This window comes from Nerophis lumbriciformis, linkage group LG04 (assembly GCF_033978685.3).
Source record: "Nerophis lumbriciformis linkage group LG04, RoL_Nlum_v2.1, whole genome shotgun sequence".
Lineage (NCBI taxonomy): Eukaryota > Metazoa > Chordata > Actinopteri > Syngnathiformes > Syngnathidae > Nerophis > Nerophis lumbriciformis.
The window spans coordinates 12,293,364-12,316,928 of NC_084551.2; the positions used below are offsets into that span (position 1 = coordinate 12,293,364).

Below are 23,565 nucleotides of genomic sequence, written 5' to 3' on the forward strand. Positions count from 1 at the left end.
GACAAACAAATCGCTTGTTGTGTTTTCGTCCTAGAAGTGACTTCTCCGGTCCGTCATTTAAAGATGTCGGACAAAGTGTTGCCAGATGCCACGAGAAAAACATGCAGCAGTTCTATGAAAATAAGTAGCTCATACGAAGGGGATAATACGCAGACTTGGCAACACTGGACGGAGAATGCAAAAGTCTGCCCTCCAAAGTAAATTCTACACAATAAAACTACTGTAGTTGTTTGTACTACATGCTACTGTATTGATTTTCAAACAGTATTTGTTATGTAAAAGTAAGCTTGTCTTTTTAAAGGCATATTATATGTTAAAATTGTGTTGCTTTGGGAGGGCCAAGCACGGATTAATTTGATTTTAGTTAATTTTAAATGGGCAAGGCTGCTTTGAGATGAGAGTATTTGAGTTAAAAGGCCTACTGAAACCCACTACTACCGACCACGCAGTCTGATAGTTTATATATCAATGATGAAATCTTAACATTGCAACACATGCCAATACGGCCGGGTTAGCTTACTAAAGTGCAATTTTAAATTTCGCGCGAAATATCCTGCTGAAAACGTCTCGGTATGATGACGTCTGCGTGTGACGTCACGGATTGTAGAGGACATTTTGGGACAGCATGGTGGCCAGCTATTAAGTTGTCTGTTTTCATCGCAAAATTCCACAGTACTCCGGACATCTGTGTTGGTGAATCTTTTGCAATTTGTTCAATGAACAATGGAGACAGCAAAGAAGAAAGCTGTAGGTGGGAAGCGGTGTATTGCGGCCGGTGGCTGCAGCAACACAAACACAGCCGGTGTTTCATTGTTTACATTCCCGAAAGATGACAGTCAAGCTTTACCATTGGCCTATGGTGAACTGGGACAACAGAGACTCTTACAAGGAGGACTTTGAGTTGGATGCGCAGACGCGGTACCGTGAGTACGCATGTAGCTGCGGCTTCCAAACATTTGATCGCTTGCCCGTACGTGCGTGCCGCTATGTGCATGTCACGTACGTAACTTTGGGGACTTTGGGGAAATATATGTGCTGTATGAAATTTGGGGAGGTGAACGGTACTTTGGGCTGTGGGATTGAGTGTGTTGTGCAGGTGTTTGAGTTGTATTGGTGGGTTATATGGACGGGAGGGGGGAGGTGTTTGTTATGCGGGATTAATTTGTGGCATATTAAATATAAGCCTGGTTGTGTTGTGGCTAATAGAGTATATATATATGTCTTGTGTTTATTTACTGTTTTAGTCATTCCCAGCTGAATATCAGGTCCCACCCGCCTCTCACAGCATCTTCCCTATCTGAATCGCTCCCACTGCCCTTTAGTCCTTCACTCTCACTTTCCTCATCCACAAATCTTTCATCCTCGCTCAAATTAATGGGGAAATCGTCGCTTTCTCGGTCCGAATCGCTCTCGCTGCTGGTGGCCATGATTGTAAACAATGTGCAGATGTGAGGAGCTCCACAACCTGTGACGTCACGCTACTCGTCTGCTACTTCCGGTACAGGCAAGGCTTTTTTATCAGAGACCAAAAGTTGCGATCTTTATCGTCGATGTTCTCTACTAAATCCTTTCAGCAAAAATATGGCAATATCGCGAAATGATCAAGTATGACACATAGAATGGACCTGCTATCCCCGTTTAAATAAGAAAATCACATTTCAGTAGGCCTTTAAACTAAATTCTACAGCTGTAAAAGGGGGATCACAAGCAACTCAAAAGCAAGCAATCCAAATATGTTTAACTCACATAAAAGCCCAAATTAAAAGCCCAAGTTTGCTTATTATAGTCATAGCCAGCTGCAATATATCATACCAACCGCAGCAAATGTCAATTTTCTAAACCAATAGTCCCAAAGTCTCAAAAGACCACTTGAAAAAAAGCAGACAAGGACTAACCGCAATAAATAAAAGACATACACCAATAGCTTGGCTGGTAACACAGAGCAGTGGGGGTAGTGGGGCAGGGGGGTGTTATGGTAGGCATTTTTGAGTAATGCAATGACTGTTGTGTGATTGCTCCTCACCAGTTTCATATTATATTATCAGCAAGCTTGCTCAAATAAAAACCAGTCGTATAATTAACTTGATCACTCTATTGTGTGGGATAGAGCGAGCAGAGCATTGTAAATGTGCGGCCACGGAGACAGAAATGACATGTCGCTGAGTAAATAAAGTTTGTTAAATACAAAGGACAAGGCATAGACCTGTTAAATAGGAAAGGTATCCTAAAATGACCCCTTTTGCGCTGTGGCACCAATTAAAAATGAACAAATATGATGCGTTATACTGTAAGTGATACACCATCATTGAGAACAAGAGCATATATATTTATTAAAACTAGATATATTTGCCATTAGTTCCAATGCATTTATATGGCTTTCTATTGATACGGATGTCTACTTCTATTCTGAAGGGCATGTATGCATTCATTTTGTGCAATATTTTATGCATAGATGCACTTATGTATGCTTGTTTGGTGCAATCTCCCATGTATGACCACATGTGTTAATGCAAAGTACTTGTGCAATAGATAGGGCTATGTGCAGTAATACCAGCACCTTAACTTTACGAGGCCAAGGAAGATTGGAATATTAGGAATATTTTCTTCCTTTAGCCCACTTATTATATGCAGAAATGTATCACACTTTCACTTTAGCACTATAGCACTTCTCTTTAACTTCTATGGTGACTTTATTCTTGATCTGTCCTGAGCTCAGGTCATGCAGCAACTGACTGTTTTTACGTGGGTCTCTATTTTATTTTACTTTCATTATCATATATCGGAGTGTGTATTTTATTGTAATGTTATGTCTGATGTTTGTGCAGTCTAACTTAACATTTTATGGACCTTGTTGTATATGCCATCAGCCTGCCAGGGAACGGCAGATGGAAATTAACATTTGACTACAATCTGGAAAATGTACATTTTATATGTTCAATAATGTGCAATGTCCCATGTAACAAAGATATGACAAACATAGCAAATGGTGACTTCCTATCAGGAGTTGCATTGTACACCTGTGAACATTTAATATATCTATATTAGTGTGTTCTAGTGGGACATGATAAAGTTAAGCTGGGGAAATTGCGGTTGTTTATAAATTGCTTACGGTTTCTGGTCGGACCGGTAGCAAATGTGTCACAGACCAGTACTGGTCCCTAGACCGGTGGTTGGGGACCACTGTTCTAAGGCTTTTGGAAGATGCCATTTTCTAATTTAATAACAGGGGAAACACTATACTAGATGAAATATGATTTTATTGATGCTATTATTGATTGTACTTCATCATTCTGAGTCCTAATAGATTATTTTATTGACCTGATTTTTTGTGTAGCTGTTGACTTAGGTTTCAATTTCAGCAGATCTGTTGAATTATGGGAGTTTTTACAAAAAAAGATATGCCAATACAGTGCATACAGGGGAAGCAATTAGCGCAACCATTGAATAAAACAACATTAACTTAGTATACAAACTAGAAACAGGAGCAGGGTATTTATGGTTATCTCAGATCAACTTAGTATGGAGTAGAATGACCCCCTAAACTTGAACAGAAAACTGTGTGTGTGTGTGTGTGTGTGTGTGTGTGTGTGTGTGTAGCAAATGTGTGCCCGTGCTGGAACAGGAGGCGGTCGAGCTGCCCTGTCCTCTGATTAACGCTCTCCCCATGTAGAATAATCACACTCTTCCTTCAGTGCCACTAATGTGTCATAAATTCTTTACCCTGTGAGATGGTTTGCTCCTCACTAATCCCAAAGTCAAACTGCACAGCCTACGTTACTAGATGTTTTCCTAGTAACGTTCGTTCATCGTTAAATTTCATAATTATAGAGACCTTGTTGCTATAGAAACAAAATTGGTGCAACATTTGAAGGGAAATGTGTTATTTGAAAAAAGTGGGGCCAAAACGGTCAGTCTTGTAGTTGCAGGAAAGAGAATAACAGTCATAATATTAGTCTGCAATAATCTTGACCACCGTCAATTAAGACAAAATAAAGACAAAAAGTATTACTTGGATTGCCAATTGTTGGTTATCAGGGTATTGCAAAATCTACTGTTAACGCTAGAAACGTCTTCTTTTGGATCGGTTTGTATTGATAGTTTGCAATCATTTGAAACACGCACCATCAACACCTACAGTACTGAAGTGGAACAACAATGCACTGTGTGAGCAATGACATCATCACTCTCAGTGGATCGGTAGTGTTTGCCAAATAATTACATATAATGGTATGTCAAACACACACACACACATATATACACATTATACACACATTATATACTGTGCGCCCCCCGCACACGCACACACAGTGTGTGCCCCCCCCCCCCGAGTCAAAATGATTGCCAATGTCTAAGCTAAACAGACTGAATTCCTCCAAAGTGAATTTTTGGTGAATTTCCGAAACTGAAACAATACAAAAAGAATGCCATTTTAAGGTAATAATACTAAAACAAACACTTGTAAACGTGTTAGCATATTCGCTTATACTAACGGCGCTAGCTTCATTACATTACGATAGCACGTACAAATATGCACAAAAACACTCATGCATTCATCACACATGGGACGGTTTAGTGACTATGAATTGTTTTAGTTAGCGGGTAAAACTTACAAATTAATGAAGAATCCTTTCGACCAGAAACGCTATGAACGTTGACTTTCGGTTCAAGGCATGGAACAGAAAGTACAACCCGTAAGACCTGCAGTGAGCTAACTTGTTCAAAAGATGGCACCATAGCACACAAACAATAACACTAATTTGTTCAAAAGAAAGCACCATAGCACAAACAATAACACACCTTTTCAGTGTCTCTGTCGGTTTAACCTGAAAACTAATAGTTGGATACAAAACATTATGGCCATTAGTGAGGAAAAATCCATAAATTAGCCGAATCGTTTTATAAGCCGCAGGGTTCAAAGCGTTAATACTGGTAATTGTTACAACTTTTGTCACATACTTAGCAGCTTTAAATAATACATTGTACATTGTTTAAAATTATTCATATAATCTTCTAATTATCCAAACAAAATTACAGGCTTCTGGTAAAGTAAAATTACAAAATGAACTAAAACTACAATCATAATTACAGTGTGTTAGTTTGGACATACTGTTGGCAAGCAATATATGTCATATCACCTTTGCATGGCGGAAAGATGACGTAGAATGTTTTCGCGAATTATCTTTAGAATTCTCCATTGATGGTGTCCTGAGTGTTCTCATTCTTGTAAGAATTAATAAATCATTGTCAACTCTTTCATTCTTCAAAAGTATTATTGAGGTTAGACGACACATTTCACATTTAAATTCACATTTAAGCGCAAACTTTGAAAGTCTATTTAAAGCAGGAAAGGCCCATAAGGTCAATTGTCTAGTTTTCCCAACACCTCGATGCAAAAACAACAACATTCAGTTCTACTCTTTGTACAAACCCCGTTTCCTTATGAGTTGGGAAATTGTGTTAGATGTAAATATAAACGGAATACAATGATTTGCAAATCCTTTTCAACCCATATTCAATTGAATTATTATTTTTTTGCAAATAATAATTAACATAGAATTTCATGGCTGCAACACGTGCCAAAGTAGTTGGGAAAGAACATGTTCACCACTGTGTTACACGGCCTTTCCTTTTAACAACACTCAGTAAACGTTTGGGAACTGAGGAGACACATTTTTTTAAGCTTCTCAGGTGGAATTCTTTCCCATTCTTGCTTGATGTACAGCCTGAGGGATCAAAGGTCATGGGCTTTGCTGCTTACGTGCAGGGATTTCTCCAGATTCTCTGAACCCTTTGATGATATTACAGACCGTAGATGGTGAAATCCCTAAATTCCTTGCAATAGCTGGTTGAGAAAGGTTTTTCTTAAACTGTTCAACAATTTGCTCACGCATTTGTTGGCAAAGTGATGACCCTCGCCCCATCCTTGTTTGTGAATGACTGAGCATTTCATGGAATCTACTTTTATACCCAATCAGGGCACCCACCTGTTCCCAATTTGCCTGTTCACCTGTGGGATGTTCCAAATAAGTGTTTGATGAGCATTCCTCAACTTTATCAGTATTTATTGTCACCTTTCCCAACTTCTTTGTCACGTGTTGCTGGCATCAAATTCTAAAGTTAATGATTATTTGCAACAAAAAAAAAGTTTATCAGTTTGAACATCAAATATGTTGTCTTTGTAGCATATTCAACTGAACATGGGTTGAAAATGATTTGCAAATCATTGTATTCTGTTTATATTTACATCTAACACAATTTCCCAACTCATATGGAAACGGGGTTTGTATTACTGTGAACACTTTTCATTTTCAGACACAACATAACAGAAATAATAATTGCATTGTTAAATAAGTGTTTTTCCAACTTGAACACTTGACAAGCTGCGCTCCCTGAACACACTGTCACATGTACTGTGACACAAGGTTGACTAATACGAGTTAAACCTCATACTGTTACAGTTATTGCTGTGTGAGCGTTTCCTTTCGGCAGTTTTCTTTTTGCAAATCAAAGTAGGGTGGGGCGGGGGTGGTGGGGGTTGGAGGTTGGCTGGTGTCAGGAGTTAAGGAGACATGATGAATTGGGTTGCTGAAGTCTACTTCTGCATAGACTTGATTGATTAGGATGATATTACACCTCCTGTAATGTACACTTGGGTGCAGCTTGAAGCTTTCCCAATAGCTGCTGAATCTATGTTTCAAACTTGGAACTATAACACCACATGGCAGCCTCAAGAGAAAATGTAGGCTATTCATATACCATACACCTTTTGTAGGATATACTGTATTTGCATCTGAGTATCTCTTTAGGTTTTCTTGTGGAGTACTGAGCGTCTCGGCGGCAGCAGCACTAACCTCTTAGGTCGCATATTCAATAAATAGCAGAAACGATGAGCTCAGCTATGGGAAACAACTCTGCATTATCAGATATTTGTGTCAACAAGAAGCAAAGGATGCTGAATGATTTAAGCCTGCTTTATTTTGCTTTTACAATATGTGTTCTATATTGCGTGCAACAGAGTGACACTGCTACTTCTCTTGAATCCACAAATGTAACCACTTATTTGTGACTCTAGTAAGGAACAGTCATGTGATTATTGGTTGTTTGTTTTGTGGATTACAGTATATACCCTTGTTGTAGTGTTAATAGTAGGGGGTGGGAATCTCCAGCCACCTCACAATTTGATTAAGACTGGAAAAACTCACAGGTTACTACCTAAACAATGTTTGACCCAAATTGTTGGGATGATTAGCACTACTAAACATTAGATTTTACTACTGAGCCACCGACATTAGAATTTCTAAATATTGGCTACAATATAAAGCATTTGACCTTCCTCTGTTATGGCTGGTTATGGAGGCAAACTCTACCAAACCAGTATCTGTTAGGGCTTTGGTTCACTCTCCCATCTACTCTTCTACTTTCAAGAAAAATCCAACCATAAAAACCTCATTCAGAATTTGGGTTCAGTTTAAGTGCTATTTTGGCTTACAGACTATTCTAGTCTTGTACCCATCACTGCTAATCATGCTTTCCCTCCCTCTCTTTTGATAGTGTCTTTTAAAGATGGTCAAGTCTGGGGATCAAAAGCATTAAAGATTTATACATTAACAACACTTTTGCCTCTTTCCAGTAATTTTGTGATACATTTTCACTTCCTAATTAACACTTTTTTAGATGTTTATATATTTTTGTTCGTCATACTTTCTCTCGGTTTCCAGATTTACCTAATGACACAGTTTAAGATGTGTTTCTGACACCGCTTCCAACTTTAAAAGGATCGGTTACACATATTTATAAACAAATTTTTCTTTTACACCCTGAGTCTCAAAATTAAATCAAGTCACTTTGGGAAGAGGATTTATGAGTGACCCTATCTGAGGAGAGCTGGACAGAGATGTTAAGTAGAGTTCATAAGTCATCTATTTGTGCTAGACACAGCCTTATTAAATGTAGTTATTTTACCAAGGTCCGGCTGGTTAAGATGTATGACGGAATATCAGTATTATGTGATCTGTCTCCAGCTATCTTAATACAAATGTTTTGGCTTCGCCCATCCCTGTGCGGTTATTGGACTAATATCTTTAATAATTTGTCATTGGTAATTAACGAAAAGATCGAACCAAATCCTGTAAGCGGACTATTTGGGGTAGCCCCTCTGTTATTTTCTCTTAGCAAATCCAAAAATAGTCCTGTAGCATCCATCCATCCATCCATCCATCCATTTTCTACCGCTTATTCCCTTTTGGGGTCGCGGGGGGCGCTGGAGCCTATCTCAGCTACAATCGGGCGGAAGGCGGCGTACACCCTGGACAAGTCGCCACTTCATCGCAGGGCCAACACAGATAGACAGACAACTTTCACACTCACATTCACACACTAGGGCCAATGTTTCATTACTTTATTGGCTAGAAGACTCATTGTGTTAAATTGGAACGCAACAGCACCTCCTTGACACACCTGCTGGATTAAAGACTTTATTTTCTCAAACTGTAGAAGGTTAGGCTGACAATGAATGACCGTTCCGTGAAGTTTCAGGATTTAAGGAATTAATTTTAAACTACTTTTATATCAAACATGCTTGTGCTGTGTATCGTAACTGATTTTTATTGAAAAAATGCATACTGAAGTCATGAAAATCGATTATTTTCTTATACCCCCCACAAATCGGTCAAGCCCCGGGAGTCCCTAGGCAAGTAACCTGTACACAGTGATGGGCAAGTTACTTGGAAAATGTAGTAAGCTAAGCTACAAGATACTCTCGATTAAATGTAGCTAATCTACAGGGGAAGCTATTTATTTATTTAGTGTGCTTTTTCTTTGGCTCACCCCTATAATGTTATTCATTTTCTCTAATTACAGTAAAAACAGCATCTATCTATATCCTAACAAAAAAAACAATGACTTGTGTGTTGCTTGGTAACAGTTGGTAATGGTTATGTACAGTAAAACTTTTCATTAACTCAACTCACCTCACCGTGTGTTCCTAAATTTGTGTTGGACATATTTGATGAAGAGAGCATTTATGATTCTGGTTTACAGAGTAAACAACTAAAAACTAAAGTTGAGGGCATTGATTTCTCTAAACACATACATTTGTCTAAATATGGCCAAGGACACGCATTATTGTGTGTTTCCTGGACGCCGTCTTCATCACTATAGGAAAAATGTAATCTGCTGGAAAGAATTCCTCCGCCATTTTCAATTACATTTTTTGTTTTTTTTGAGTCGTTGGCTTGAAGCATCCCTCTGTCTCCAACTCCCTTGTCGTCATGTGACATGAGTGCGTGACTGTTATGATTTTGCTTACTAGTTACGATGACCTGCCCTATCGTGTCCTTGATTGGTCAGTCCGTAATGTTTCGCCCTAATCTTAGCCAATTATGACTCATCATACAAACATCAACCAATAATCATGGATTGTTTCCATATATATGGATGTTCTAATTTATCCAGTTCATTGTATTTACACCATTATTTTTTGGGGGACTGGATTCAGTCCATTTTCTCTCTTTGTAGCTTGTAGCTTTGATGTAAGCTAGTTAGCTACATGGGTCTTAAAGTAGCTAAGCTACAGGAAAAGCTACTCATTAAAAAAGTAGCTAAGATCCCGCCAAGCTACTGGAAAATGTAGTTAAGCTGCGTAGTTTAGCTACATGTAGCTTGTTACTGCCCATCACTGCCTGTACATAATCCATCCTTATGGTTAAATCTTTTGCTACGAAGAGAGGCACAGGGACTGCTAATGAACCCCTCGATCGTCCATGCATTTTAAATGTAAAGCATGCATCTGATTAATCTGTGTCCTAATTAGATCGAACAATTAACCTGCTTGCTTGACGACTGCATGGACTGCAAACCCCTCTAAATTCGGTCAAGTGTTGAGTAAATAAATAAAGCTTTCTATGAGTCAGTTACATGTTTAGGATTCCTAATAGATTTAATATTATACTGTACATTACAACCTCAAAGAGCAAACCAGGTCGGTTCAAAGATGCTGGTTTGAACTGCAAAAAAATGTTTTGCATGACATGCATGGGGACAAATTTAAGTGATATTTAAGAGGCTTTTTTTCCTTTAAAAAGCTTGGTTGATTCCTACACATACAGTATATATGTATTATAGTTTCTACTGCAACAACAGTGAAAATAAACATCAACAATGTCATTAACATTAGACAGGTGACTCAATGTAAAAATTAAATAAAAAGCCTGGTGGCTGATGATTCACTGCTGTATAGTTTAACTATGCACTTCCAGCTGATTTCACATGTTCTAAATGCCTCAGTTGTTAACTGCCCTACAGACAAACAAGCCACAGAATGCAACCAGTGCAACCCATCAGCTGGTTGGTCTCACATATTCATCTGCTGAAGAGTTGCTTGGTTTTAAAACTTAGCGGGTGACTTGGTAAATTCCATCTCTCAAGTCATCAATGCTGCATTCATTTAATTAGACCTTCAAATTGTACATAGTATGATCACACTTACATGCACCCAATTAAAATTTAGCAAGGTTACAAATCTGTATTCTTGCACATACTGCTGCCTCACCTCGGTTGATGTTGGTTGGGACGAAGGACGTATTTGGTCATTTGGGGACCCAAAGCAAACCTAGTCATTGAGGCCCTTCACATAACAAAAACAACATGGTAATTTTAGATAAATACTAAAGCTTGGTAATTCACACAATGAGTATCACTGATCCCAACACATCCACTGGTATTGATAGAAAGTGAGGAACGTTAACCATCATTTAATTAAGTGTAAGCAATTTTTCGGAAACCATTATTTTATTAGTGCATTTGGACCGGATGTGGCACTTTGCGCTATTATTGTGAAAGCCGGAAGTGTGTGACTGGTGAGAAAAGAAGAGCTCTTGAGTAGAGATGTCCCGATCCAGGTTTTTGCACTTCCGATCCGATACCGATATTGTTTTTGCACTTCTGATCCGATACCGATACTGACCGATACTGGCCTATCCGAGCACAAATTAAAGTTTAAAGTTATTTAGCCTACTTAGTTGTCAGAATCATGTTGAAAAGGGTTTTAGTACTCTTGATAACAACTAGCCAGCTGAATTAGGTGAGTTTGAATAATACACAATGGTTTGTAACAAGAAACTGACCTGTTTATTCAAGGATAAACACAAAATAGACAAACTTATACATGACAAACAGAAATGGCATCATTGAACTAGGGCTGGGCGATATGGCCTTTTTTTAATATTGCGATATTTTAAGGCCATGTCACGATACACCATATATATGTGGATATTTTGCCTTAGCCTTGAATGAACACTTGATGCATATAATCACAGCAGTATGATGATTCTATGTGTCTACATTAAAACATTCTTCTTCATACTGCATTAATATATGCTACTTTTGAACTTTCATGCAGAGAAGGAAATCACAACTAAAAAAATTACTATTTTTTTCATACGGTGTTGATCTGGAAATGTTTGCCTCGGCATTTTGATGGTGTGGGCGTGTGGCACCGAACAGAGATAAGCGTCTCGACAGACGTTACAATATTTGAACAATGATGACGAAAACTGTTTTCTCTGTCGTGTCCGTGTGTCGAAAATTGTTATGCGCTTATTTTTTTATTTGATTTTGTGCGTGGCATAGATTTGCCGTGCGCAGAGGACGCTTGAGCAGTGCGCAATTGCACAGGCGCGTACCTTAGCGGCTGCGCTAGCATCACAGCTAACGTTAGCCATGCTGCTACCTCTCTATTCGGGGAGGGCGTATACGTATGTGACGTATGACGTGACAGTATGTGACGTGTGTAAGAAGGTGCGCTTGCTGTCTGTGAGAGGGAGACACAGAAAAGAGTGAGAAGAGCCTGTCGTGTAATGCCAGCAGCTAAAAGCAACTGCAAGAATCCACAGACCTGTGGATGTGTTGAAGGTGTGCTGGAAAATGCGGAACGGAAATTAGGGAGCAGCAAAAAAGTGGAATGTATTATTTAAATCGGTGCGTTGGAAAACACGGACCTGAGTTTTTTTTAAAACTGGATCTGGATCGGCATTTTCCCATGCCTTGCCGATACGCATTTTTTGGCCAATATCGGCGGCCGATCCGATCCAAATATTGGATCGGGACATCCCTACTCTTGAGTGCCTCTCGAGTTTCTACCTGACAAGTATTAGTTTGTATTGTATTAGTTTCTACATGTAGCTTACCAGTCGAAAGTGATCATGATTGATAATATGGAATAATCGTAGCAACTTTTTTTTTGCAAACGTGTATCTCAATCTGTGAGCGTGTAATCCAATTTGCGTGCTTGTGTACTAGAGCTGCAACAACTAATCGATTAAATCGATTATAAAAATAGTTGGCGATTAATTTAGTCATCGATTCGTTGGATCTATTCTATGCGCATGCGCAGAGGCTGCTTTTTATTTTTTATTTATAAACCTTTATTTATAAACTGCAACATTTACCAACAGCTGAGAAACAATAATCAAAATAAGTATGGTGCCAGTATGCTGTTTTTCCCCCCAATAAAATACTGGAAAGGAGAGAAATGTAGTTTGTCTCTTGTATCCGATTATTAATCGATTAATCGAAGTAATAATCGACAGATTAATCGATTATCAAATTAGTTGTTAGTTGCAGCCCTATTGCGTACCAATTTGTGTGTCTGTATATCAATCCGAGTGTGTGTATTCAGATCTGTGTACATGTGTTCTAGATCCGCGTACGTGTTTTAGATCTGCGTACGTGTGTTTTAGATCTGTGTACGTGTGTTTTAGATCCGCGTACGTGTGTTTTAGATCCACAAACCCATGTTTTAAGTTGTCTGTCTGTCCCTAATCAGAGAGAACCCTCTGGCTGTCTATTTACAAGTGACGTTTGCAACACTTCTGCCGTGTAAGATTTGAGCGAGCGATTGCGGATTCGCGAGCGTGTGGTACAATTTGTGCGCGCCCACTCAGAAGTGCATGCTGATGTTTAAAATTTCCTCTAAAACCTGGTCAAAAATTAAACCGGAAGCTTGTGGATGGCTACCTAAAGCACCTTATTGCAGTGAAACTTGCCAAGGGACATGTAACCAAAGTGGGCTGGCTCAGGTTGGAGGACAGAGTAAAACAACTTGCACTGAGCCTAGTCTATAAAATCCGCTACACCTCCCTGATACCGAAGTCCATGTCAAACTACTTCAACACCAGAGGGAGCTCCACTAACCACGTTAAACCCAGATTCCGAACTAACAAAGGTCTTAACTCATTCTCTTTCTATGCCACATCAATATGGAATGCACTCCCAACAGGTGTAAAAGAAAGGGCATCTCTATCCTCCTTCAAAATTGCACTAAAAGAACACCTCCAAGCAACTACAACCCTAAACTAACACCCTCCCTTCCTCATAATACCTCTTCGGATTGTAAATAATCAAATGTAAATAATCAAATGTAGACACTTTTTCTTTTACTTTCTGATCTCTCTCTCTCTATGTGTACACTATTTGCTGTACATATCCTACCAAGTCAGTCCTACACTGTTTCAATGTTCATTTCTCTGATTATGCAATTGTTGATGCTGATTGTTGATGACTGAAGTGTTGATACCAACCAAACCTAACCCAGCGATCATAAAATGGCTACAAAAGACGCATTGGCTGAGGCTCCAGTAATCCCGCCTCCTGCACCCCCGCCGTAGAATTGTTATATCAACTAAAGTCCACACTTAAACTTTCCACGTGCAAGATTGAATCTATTTAAAAAAGTTTTTTCATAAGAAGCCAAAAAGTGCAAAAACAATAATGTTCGTGTTGGAGGAGTTGTGAATGACTGCAGGGCCACAACATTAGGTACACCTGCAGACTGCAGGTGTATCTAATTCACAACTCCTCCAACCAGAACATTATTGTTTTTGCACTTTTTGGCTTCTTATTAAATAACTTTTATAACCTATTTTCATGGGCTTTCCTCTTTGTGATGTTAAGTTCCTGTTATGCGCTGTTATACAGTATATGCCTTGAGCTCTTATTTTGAAGGCGCTAAGAGCGGAAGTGATGGCACGGAGTGGAGCGGAGGTTTCTGAAAGAAGGTAAATGAAGTGGTCCTCGTGTAAACTGGAGCCTCCGTGTTTGTTATTTTGTAGTTTCATACAGTATAGGCGACATTTATAAACTCTCGGTTACACTTTTTTAAATAGATTCAATCTTGCACGTGGAAAGTTTAAGTGAGGGCTTTAGTTGCGGCGCATGGACTTCATTTATAAGTAAAGGTAAGACCATAACGTTTTTTTTTTATTAAATGTGCTTTTTTGTGTGCTACAGTTTGTATGTGTAAAGTTAAAGTTAAGTTAAAGTACCAATGATTGTCACACACACACACTAGGTGTAATGAAATTTGTCGTCTGCATTTGACCCATCCCCTTGTTCACCCCCTGGGAGGTGAGGGGAGCAGTGGGCAGCAGCGGCGCCGCGCCCGGGAATCATTTTTGGTGATTTAACCCCCAATTCCAACCCTTGATGCTGAGTGCCAAGCAGGGAAGAATGCTGGTATGAGCTTTTAAACATAACCCGTTAACTGCTGCCAATCAAATGGTGAATAAGATACTCTTTAGGGTTCATATGTTTGTAAATCTGACTGTGATGAAGTCAGTGCCTCACCAGCCATGAGCCTCACCGCACGTCACTGCAATATATATACTCTGGTGATTATCTTGTATGATGACTGTATTATGATGTTAGTATATATTTGATAGTATATATCTGTATCATGAATCAATTTAAGTGGACCCCGACTTAAACAAGTTGAAAAACTTATTCGGGTGTTACCATTTAGTGGTCAATTGTACGGAATATGTACTTCACTGTGCAATCTACTAATAAAAGTTTCAATCAATCAAAAAAAACCAACAAATATTAACATTGCTGTATAATAAATAATACATTCATAAAAGAACCAAACTTCATGAATGTTGTTTTGTGACCAACAAGTATGTGCTCCAATCACTCTATCAGAAACAAATAAGAGTTCTAGAAAGTATTGAAAACTCCAGAAAACCATGACATTATTTTCTTTACGAGTATATGTAAACTGTTGACCACGACTGTATAAATAAATCAATTTTTTCCATTTTCACACATCTCTGGAAGAGATCCAGGGAGCCACTAGGACGGCGCTGAAGAGCCGCATGCGGGGTTGCTGAACCCCGACATAGACTTGACAGCAGTCATGCCAGCTGCTCTTTCAAAAGTCCCTTTTTTGACTTTGAACCAAACACAAGTTAAAAGTCCACATACATAATACTGTCGTAATACCGACGCACTATTGCGCAGAAAGGAAATCGATGTTGACCAAAAAAATGCCACCGTTTTAAATCTCTTTAACGCATAAAGCCACCCCGAATGCACCAACTGCTACTTAGCGGCATGAAACAGTCAAACATGGTGAATATATTCGCTTGTGCGGTAAAAGGCGACAGAAAAGTCAATATATTTGAAGGGATTTCGGGATATAATAATGTACACGTTGACAGTCTAGCTCGGCTAAAGAAGCTTTCAGTATTCTCCAAAGTGCTGACAAACACTTCCACCCACCTGTTTTGGAGTTAACGGAGCTTTTATTGAGTACAGTGTGGGCATGGTAGGGGTTGTAGTGCACGGCGTCCTCCTGGCCGAACCCAGGCCACATTCTGTGGGTGAAGACGTCCCGGACTGCCCTCGCCCCGCTGCCAGTTACAGAGAGAATGTAGCGGTAGTCCATAACTTCAACTAAAACTCAGTTTAGCCGGGTAAGAACGACGACTTGATGCTGGCTACCGACGCCGCGGTCATTCCACTGGCTCGCAACATTCAACATGTGGCGTGAAAAGCGTCTGACAACGCACACATTCCAAAACAGGAACTATTTCTGATACGTCAACAACTGCACACTCCTTTCTCTGCCCCTAGTGGTCGCATGCTGTACTACACTAGGTTAGAACTATTGGGTGCCAAACTCGTTTTCATTGAGGGCCACTTGTAATAGCGAATGATATATTTTTAAATATATATTTTTACGCACACTGTAAAAATATGTAGATTTTAAAGTAAAAAAAAAAGAAGAAGGAAACTCTGCAAATATACAGTGTTTTTTTCTTTTTTACAACATATGGTAGATGGGAAAACAGTTCCACTGCTTGTATTTATTTATTTTTATCATTAAATCAACATAAAAACATAAGATACACTTACAGTTATCACTCAATTACACTCATACACACAAAAGGGTTGTTTCCTTCTGTTATTAATATTGTGGTTCCTACAATATACACTATATTGCCAAAAGTATTTGGCCAGTGGCCACCCATCCAAATGATGAGAATCAGGTGTCCTAATCACAAATTAGGGCTGCAACTAACGATAAATTTGATAATCGATTAATCTGTCGATTATTACTTCGATTAATCGATTAATAATCGGATAAAAGAGACAAACTACATTTCTATCCTATCCAGTATTTTATTGAAAAAAACCAACATACATGCACCATACTTATTTTGATTATTGTTTCTCAGCTGTTTGTAAATGTTGCAGTTTATAAATAAAGGTTTATTTATTAAAAAAAATTTTTTTTTAAAGCCTCTGCGCATGCGCATAGCATAGATCCAACGAATCGATGACTAAATTAATCGGCAACTATTTTTATAATCGATTTTAATCGATTAGTTGTTGCAGCCCTAATCACAATCTTACAATGGCAATGTTTTTGTGTTGTTTCAGTTTTGTAAACTCACCAAAACGTTACCAGGGAGATATTGGCTCTGTTTAGCTTATTGGAGAGCACGACAACGACTTCTGTTTTGTTTGATCAGCCGTTTTGCTGCACACTATTTGGAAACAATTAGGGTATGTAAATTAACATGTACAAAATATTTCATACTAGTATACTGTATATCTGAGGCCTATAGTCCGGTGCTGCTAATGTATGTAAAAATATGTTTCTCTTCTAAAATTTCGTGGGTGCGGCTTAAATTCCGGTGCGCTCTATAGCACGAAAAAAAAAGGTAAATCCTTTGGTTTTTACCCTCAAAGTCCTCCTGTGTCCAGGGAATTAAAATGAGAGTTTGTAAACATTTACGAATTATATATTTTTAAATATATATTTTTACGCACACTGTAAAAATATGTAGATTTTAAAGTAAAAAAAAAGGAAACTCGTTCAGAATGTTACTGTAAATACACAGTGTTTTTTAGTTTTTTTACAACATATTATGGTAGATGGGAAAACAGTTCCACTGCTTGTTTTTATTATTTTTATTATTAAATCAACATAAAAACACAAGATACACTTACAGTTCTCACTCATTTACACTCATTCATACAAAAGGGTTGTTTCCTTCTGTTATTAATATGGTGGTTCCTACAATATACACTATATTGCCAAAGGTATTTGGCCACCCATCCAAGTGATGAGAATCAGGTGTCCTAATCACTTGGCCAGGTGTATAAAATCAAGCACTCAGGCATTTAGACTGTTTCTACAAACATTTGTGAAAGAATGGGCCGCTTTCAGTGATTTCCAGCGTAGAACTGTCCAATCCAGTCGTAAAATTTACTTGCTCCTAAATATTCCAAAGTCAACTTTATTATAAGAAAAGTGAAGAGTTTGGGAACAACAGCAACTCAGCCACCAAGTGGTAGGCCACATAAACTGACAGAGAGGGGTCAGCGGATGCTGAAGTGCATAGTGCAAAGACTTTCCGCACAGTCAGTTGCTACAGAGCTCCAAACTTCATGTGATCTTCCAATTAGCCCACGTACAGTACGCAGAGAGCTTCATGGAATGGGTTTCCATGGCCGAGCAGCTGCATCTAAACCATACATCACCAAGTCCAATGCAAAGCTTTGGATGCAGTGGTGTAAAGCAGTGATCCCCAACCTTTTGGGGGGGGGGGGGGGGGGGGGTGACTGTATCCCTGCAGACTGTATTGATCTATATTAATATATGTATGTGTGCATATATATATATATATATATATATATATATATATATATATATATATATATATATATATATATATTAATAACAGAATTATTTAATAAAAAAATTTAAAAAAATTATAGTTTTTTTTTTTTTTTCTTGTGCGGCCCGGTACCAATCGATCCACGAACAGGAACCGGGCCGCAGCCCGGTGGTTGGGGACCACTGGTGTAAAGCACGTCGCCACTAGAATCTAGAGCAGTGGGGACGTGTTCTCTAGAGTGATGAATCACACTTCTCCATCTGGCAATCTGATGGACAAGTCTGGGTTTGGAGGTTGCCAGGAGAACGCTACATTGCATTGTGCCGAGTATGAAATTTGGTGGAGGAGGAATTATGGTGTGGGGTTGTTTTCCAGGAGTTGGGCTTGGCCTCTTACTTCTAGTGAAAGGAACTTTCAGTATCAGTTTCACGTCAATACCAGTGAGATGAAAACAATATTTTTCAGTTTTCTCTGTTTATTTTCAAATATCTGTGTTCTTTTGTTGTGTGGTTCATATTGTTACATTTTGGGGTTTTGTATATATTCATTTTGTTTACAAACTCAGGTAACACAATAATACATAAAGAGTGAATAATAAAAGGAAATAAATGTATTATGTTGCTGATTTTGTTGCATTGTCGGATGTGGTGTTTGTACTTAACAAGTTAACTCATTTGATTAATCAAAGAAAATCGCATTAATCATGTACAGCAGTGGTTCTCAATTTTTTTTTTTTTACTAAGTACTACCTCAGAATACACTTGGCTCTCCAATTACCACCATAAGGATCAACATTAAAATACAGTAGCGTAGTAAGTCTAATAATCAATTAAAAACAAGTATATTTAATATTTTCGGCAACTGTAACATCACACATAGATTGAACAGTAACACTGTTTGAATATAGGGGGGGAAAAACAGTAAGTGATTTGTTTTGGCATACCCCTAGATAGAGCCTGTGCACCACAGTTTGAGAATCACTGATGTGCACAGTATTTATGCAGATTACTTACACAATTTATTTTGACCCTCCTTTTACTTAACCGCGAATTGTTACCTGATTAGCAGTATGGTTTGCTATACAGTCAGTGATCAGTTCAATGCATACGTCAGCACAAAGGTAAGTGAAGAGTCGCCGACGCTCGCTGGCAAATTAGTCTCCAAAATAAACTCCGACTGGACTTAAGACAAAACAGTCACCAAAATTTGAGCAAATAAATGACGAGCATTCGAGTTAAAGAAAAAAAATCTCAGATGATATTATGGCAATAAAATTGCATCAATATTTTTCAAGTTAACTTTAAAGTATGCAAGCAAGTATTACGGTAACCTGTCATCATACATGATGTTAGTGTAATTAGTGTAATTAATATGATTTAAAAAAAAAAATTGACAGCATTTGTTCATACATTAACTTGTTCACAAATAGGTTCGTAAAGGGGCAAACTGAGATCGGTAGGTTGTAAGTTCAAACCCCGGCCGAGTCATACCAAAGACTATAAAAATGGGATCCATTATCTCCCTGCTTGACACTCAGCATCAAAGGTTGGAATTGGGGGTTAAATCACCAAAAATTATTCCCGGGCGTGGCCACCGCTGCTGCTCACTGCTCCCCTCACCTCCCAGGGGGTGATCAAGGGTGATGGGTCAAATGCAGAGAATAATTTCGCCACACCTCGTGTGTGTGTGACAATCATGGGTACTTTAACTTAATAATAAGGATTTTAAATGTTTCCTATTGCAGTGGTTATTGGTATTATATATCAGTTTGTGATCAAAGTTTAAATATTTGTTTATAATTGCAATAGTTGATGAAGACAATGTCATCAGACATACCTTTAGGTTGTATAAGGAAACAAAGCCAGACTTCTGACAACTCATGTGCTTATCTGACCATTGACGGTGAGGGGTGGCGTTTGCAGTAATTGAATAACGCCTAAAAATTATTTATAAAGTAGCAGATCCTTGATAAATCATGACTCAATTTAAATGAAAGCGTTTCTCATCTTAAACTCAGCTATGACAGAATATGAAACAAGGGGAGAGCTGGAAAACGTGGGATTGTAGGCTTGAGTCAGGGAGGCAAGAACAATACTAAATGTGCTCCATCTGCTGGACACAGTGAGGAGTGAAGGTCTTTGTGACCTCTAATGAAAGTTCATGTAGCAAGCAAACAATAACAACATAATGTTAAAGAAAAATAATGAAATGGCTTAAATTACACAATAACATGACTTTATTATACTACATTGTGATTCTCATACACCAATAATGTCCTTTTTCTTATGAGGTATAGTTTTTTTCATTATGAAGCAAAATTGCATATGTGTGAGATACTGTAGCTTGACTGACAAATATGTGGTATCTAAATCAGAGTTCATACTTCTTCAGGTAAAAAAATACGTTTAGAAAAGTCCCTCTGCATGTCATTTACCGTAATCTGAAAACTTCACCAAAGAAAAAGGCGACTGTTGCTTTAAGGATGTTCCGATCAGGGTTTTATGCTGCTGATTTCGAACATCAATGAGTGATATCGGCCGATACCAAAACCGATCACATGTATTAACTGTAAATGTTTCGATGTATTTATTGTAAGTGCTATTGACAGTTTAGCAATATTAACACCATATCTAAACTAGTTCCTTATTCTCTTACTTCATACATTTGAGCAAAACAAAGTCAATAGTACACAATAACTAAACAAAAGCAAAAACTACTATCTGCTATTCCTTTACCATAAATTCTGGACTGTAAGGCGCTACTTTTTTCCAATGCTTTGAGACCTGCGGCTTATAAAAATGTGCTGTTAAATTATGGATTTTTCTTCGCTAACGGCCATATCGTTTTGTATTCAACAAATAGTTTTGTCAAAGGCCCTGAAAATGTGTGTTATTGTTTGTGCTATGGCGCCATCGTTTGGGCGAGTTTGCTCACTGCAGGTTGAAAATGTACTGTTTCATTCCTTGTACCGGAAGTAAAACGTCTATTCGAAGGGATTCTTCAGTCCTCAATCCAAGCAATTGTTGTAAGTTTTACAATATAGCCAAAACCATTCATACTTTACTAAACCATCCCATGTGTGATGTCTGTAGGAGTGTTCTCATGCATATTTGTACGTGCTATCGTAATGTAATCAAGCTCGCATTACGAGCATCAGCGAATATGCTAACACATTTACAAGTGTTAGTATAGTTACTTACAATGGCATTGTTTTTGTGTTGTTTCAGTTTTGTAAACTCACCAAAACGTTACCAGGGAGATATTGACTCTGTTTAGCTTATTGGAGAGCACGACAACGTCTTCTGTTTTGTTTGATCAGCCGTTTTGCTGCCGTTTTACACACACTGTTTGGAAACAATTAGGGTATGTAAATTAACATGACCAAAATATTTCATACTAGTATACTGTATATCCGAGGCCTATAGTCGGCCACTACTGATCGTTGGCCAATCGATCAGCACATCCCAACCTTTAACCATTTAAAATTAATTACTGTATATCAATAAAAATAACAACACTGAAATACTGTATTTTCAGGACTCTAAGGCGCACTTAAAATATTTTTTTTCTCTGAAAACTCGACAGTGCGCCTTATAACCTGGCGCGCCTAATGTAAGGAATAAGTTTGGTTGAGCTTACCCACCTCAAAGCTATTTTATTTGGCACATGGTGTAATGATAAGTGTGACCAGTAGATGGCAGTCAAACATAAGAGATAATGATGGCAATATGTCTCAAGTAAACAACACCAACATTTTAAACGATCCATTGAAAATATAGAACATGACACACGGTGCTCAAAAATCTATCAAAATGTTTTAGTACGACTTTGGTAAGCTATGAAGCCTCACCATTTGAAGGATTGTCGGTGCATTAAACAAACAAGTATTATTATGGTGTGTGTATAAGGCAAGACATATTATCTGGCGTTTTGTTTTGCAATATTATACCAAATAAACTTTTCTTACCTTCTGGTACCTGCTGATCTGTATTTGGGATCTGCGTAAATCGTGAAAAATTGCGTGCGTCCGCGCCGACGGTGTAGTTGATAAGCTTCTTCTTTTTCTCTATCTTCTTGTTATGGGACATTCATCCTCCGCTGTTGCCATTTCTAATATAAAGTAGTGTAAAGTTCTTACTTATATCTGTCAGTAAACTCGCCATGAAAGCGCTAAAACATACCGGTGTAGTGAGTTTACATTATTCACCCAAGGAACTGTAGTTATTAGAGTTCCGGTCGGGCGGTTTTTCACGGGACACATTTCCGGTGTGGTTGTTTCCGGATGAGGAGATGCTGCTCCGTTATTGATTTAAGTAAAGTCTGAATGTCATTAAAACAGTTAGCTCCATCTTTTGACACTTCATCTACTCCCGTCCTTGCACGCTACACCGCTACAACAAAGATGACGGGGAGAAGACGCTGCCGAAGGTGAGCCACGTAAATAAGAAAACATAAACTATGCAACATTTTGACCAAAGTACCACCATTACATGTTATGTAGACCACAAGGAAGTGTTTTCAATTTAGAAAAAATAATAATAATATGACTACTTTAATGCGCCCTATAACCCGGTGCGTCTAATACAGTGTTTTTCAACCACTGTGCCGCGGCACACTAGTGTGCCGTGAGATACAGTCTGGTGTGCCGTGGGAGATTATCTAATTTCACCTATTTGGGTTAAAAATATTTTTAGCAAACCAGTAATTATAGTCTGCAAATTATGTGTTGTTGTTGAGTGTCGGTGCTGTGTAGAGCTTGGCAGAGTGACCGTGTAATACTCTCACATATCAGTAGGTGGCAGCAGGTAACTAATTGCTTTGTACATGTCAGAAACAGCGGGAGGCAGGGTGAAGGTAAAAATGTGTCTAATGCTTAAACCGAAAATTAACAAGAGGCGAGTGCCCCTAAGAAAAGGCATTGAAGCTCAGAGAAGGTTATGCAGAACAAAACTAAAACTGAACTGGCTACAAAGTAAACAACAACAGAATGCTGGACAACAGCAAAGACTTACTGTGGAGCACAGACAGCGTCCACAATGTACATCCGAACATGACGTGACAATCAACAATGTCCCCACAAAAAAGGAATAAAAACAACTGAAATATTCTTGATTGCTAAAACAAAGTAGATGCAGGGAATATCACTCAAAGGAAGACATGAAACTGCTACAGGAAAATACCAAAAAAAGAGAAAAAGCCACCAAGACAAGAACTAAAACACTACACACAGGAAAACAGCAAAAACCTCCAAATAAGTCAGGGTGTGATGTGACAGGTGGTGACAGTACATCTACTATGAGACAAGAGCTATAGTGATGCATGCTTGGTTATGCTTTAAAGTAATACCCAACAATTGCGACAACGACTTTTTACTGTCAACTGAGTTTCGTTTTTTAATGATGTCTGCTGGTGGTGTGCCTCCGCATTTTTTCAACGCAAAAAATGTGCCTTGGCTCAAAAAAGGTTGAAAAACACCGGTCTAATATATGAAAAAAGATTAAAAATAGACCATTCATCGGCAGTGCGCTTTATAATCCGGTGCGCCCTATGGTCCGGAAAATACGGTACACTAAATCCACTGTAAGTCAATGCAGCTAAAAGC

At 38.5% G+C, this 23,565-nt stretch overlaps 1 protein-coding gene across 6 annotated transcripts in view; it reads right to left on the reverse strand.

Moving 5' to 3' along the window:
- oxr1a (oxidation resistance 1a) overlaps positions 1-23,565 on the reverse strand; it is a 321,181-nt gene that overhangs the window by 78,823 nt on the left and 218,793 nt on the right. For 2 of the 6 annotated variants that reach the window (XM_061949099.2, XM_061949069.2), the window contains exon 1: positions 15,556-15,894. The exons of the other annotated variants lie outside the window; for them this stretch is intronic. In XM_061949099.2, coding sequence (XP_061805083.2) covers positions 15,556-15,721 — 166 coding nt within the window. In that variant the 5' untranslated portion in view covers positions 15,722-15,894. Of the gene's footprint in view, positions 1-15,555; positions 15,895-23,565 lie in introns of those variants that run through there. 6 annotated transcript variants of the gene reach the window in all.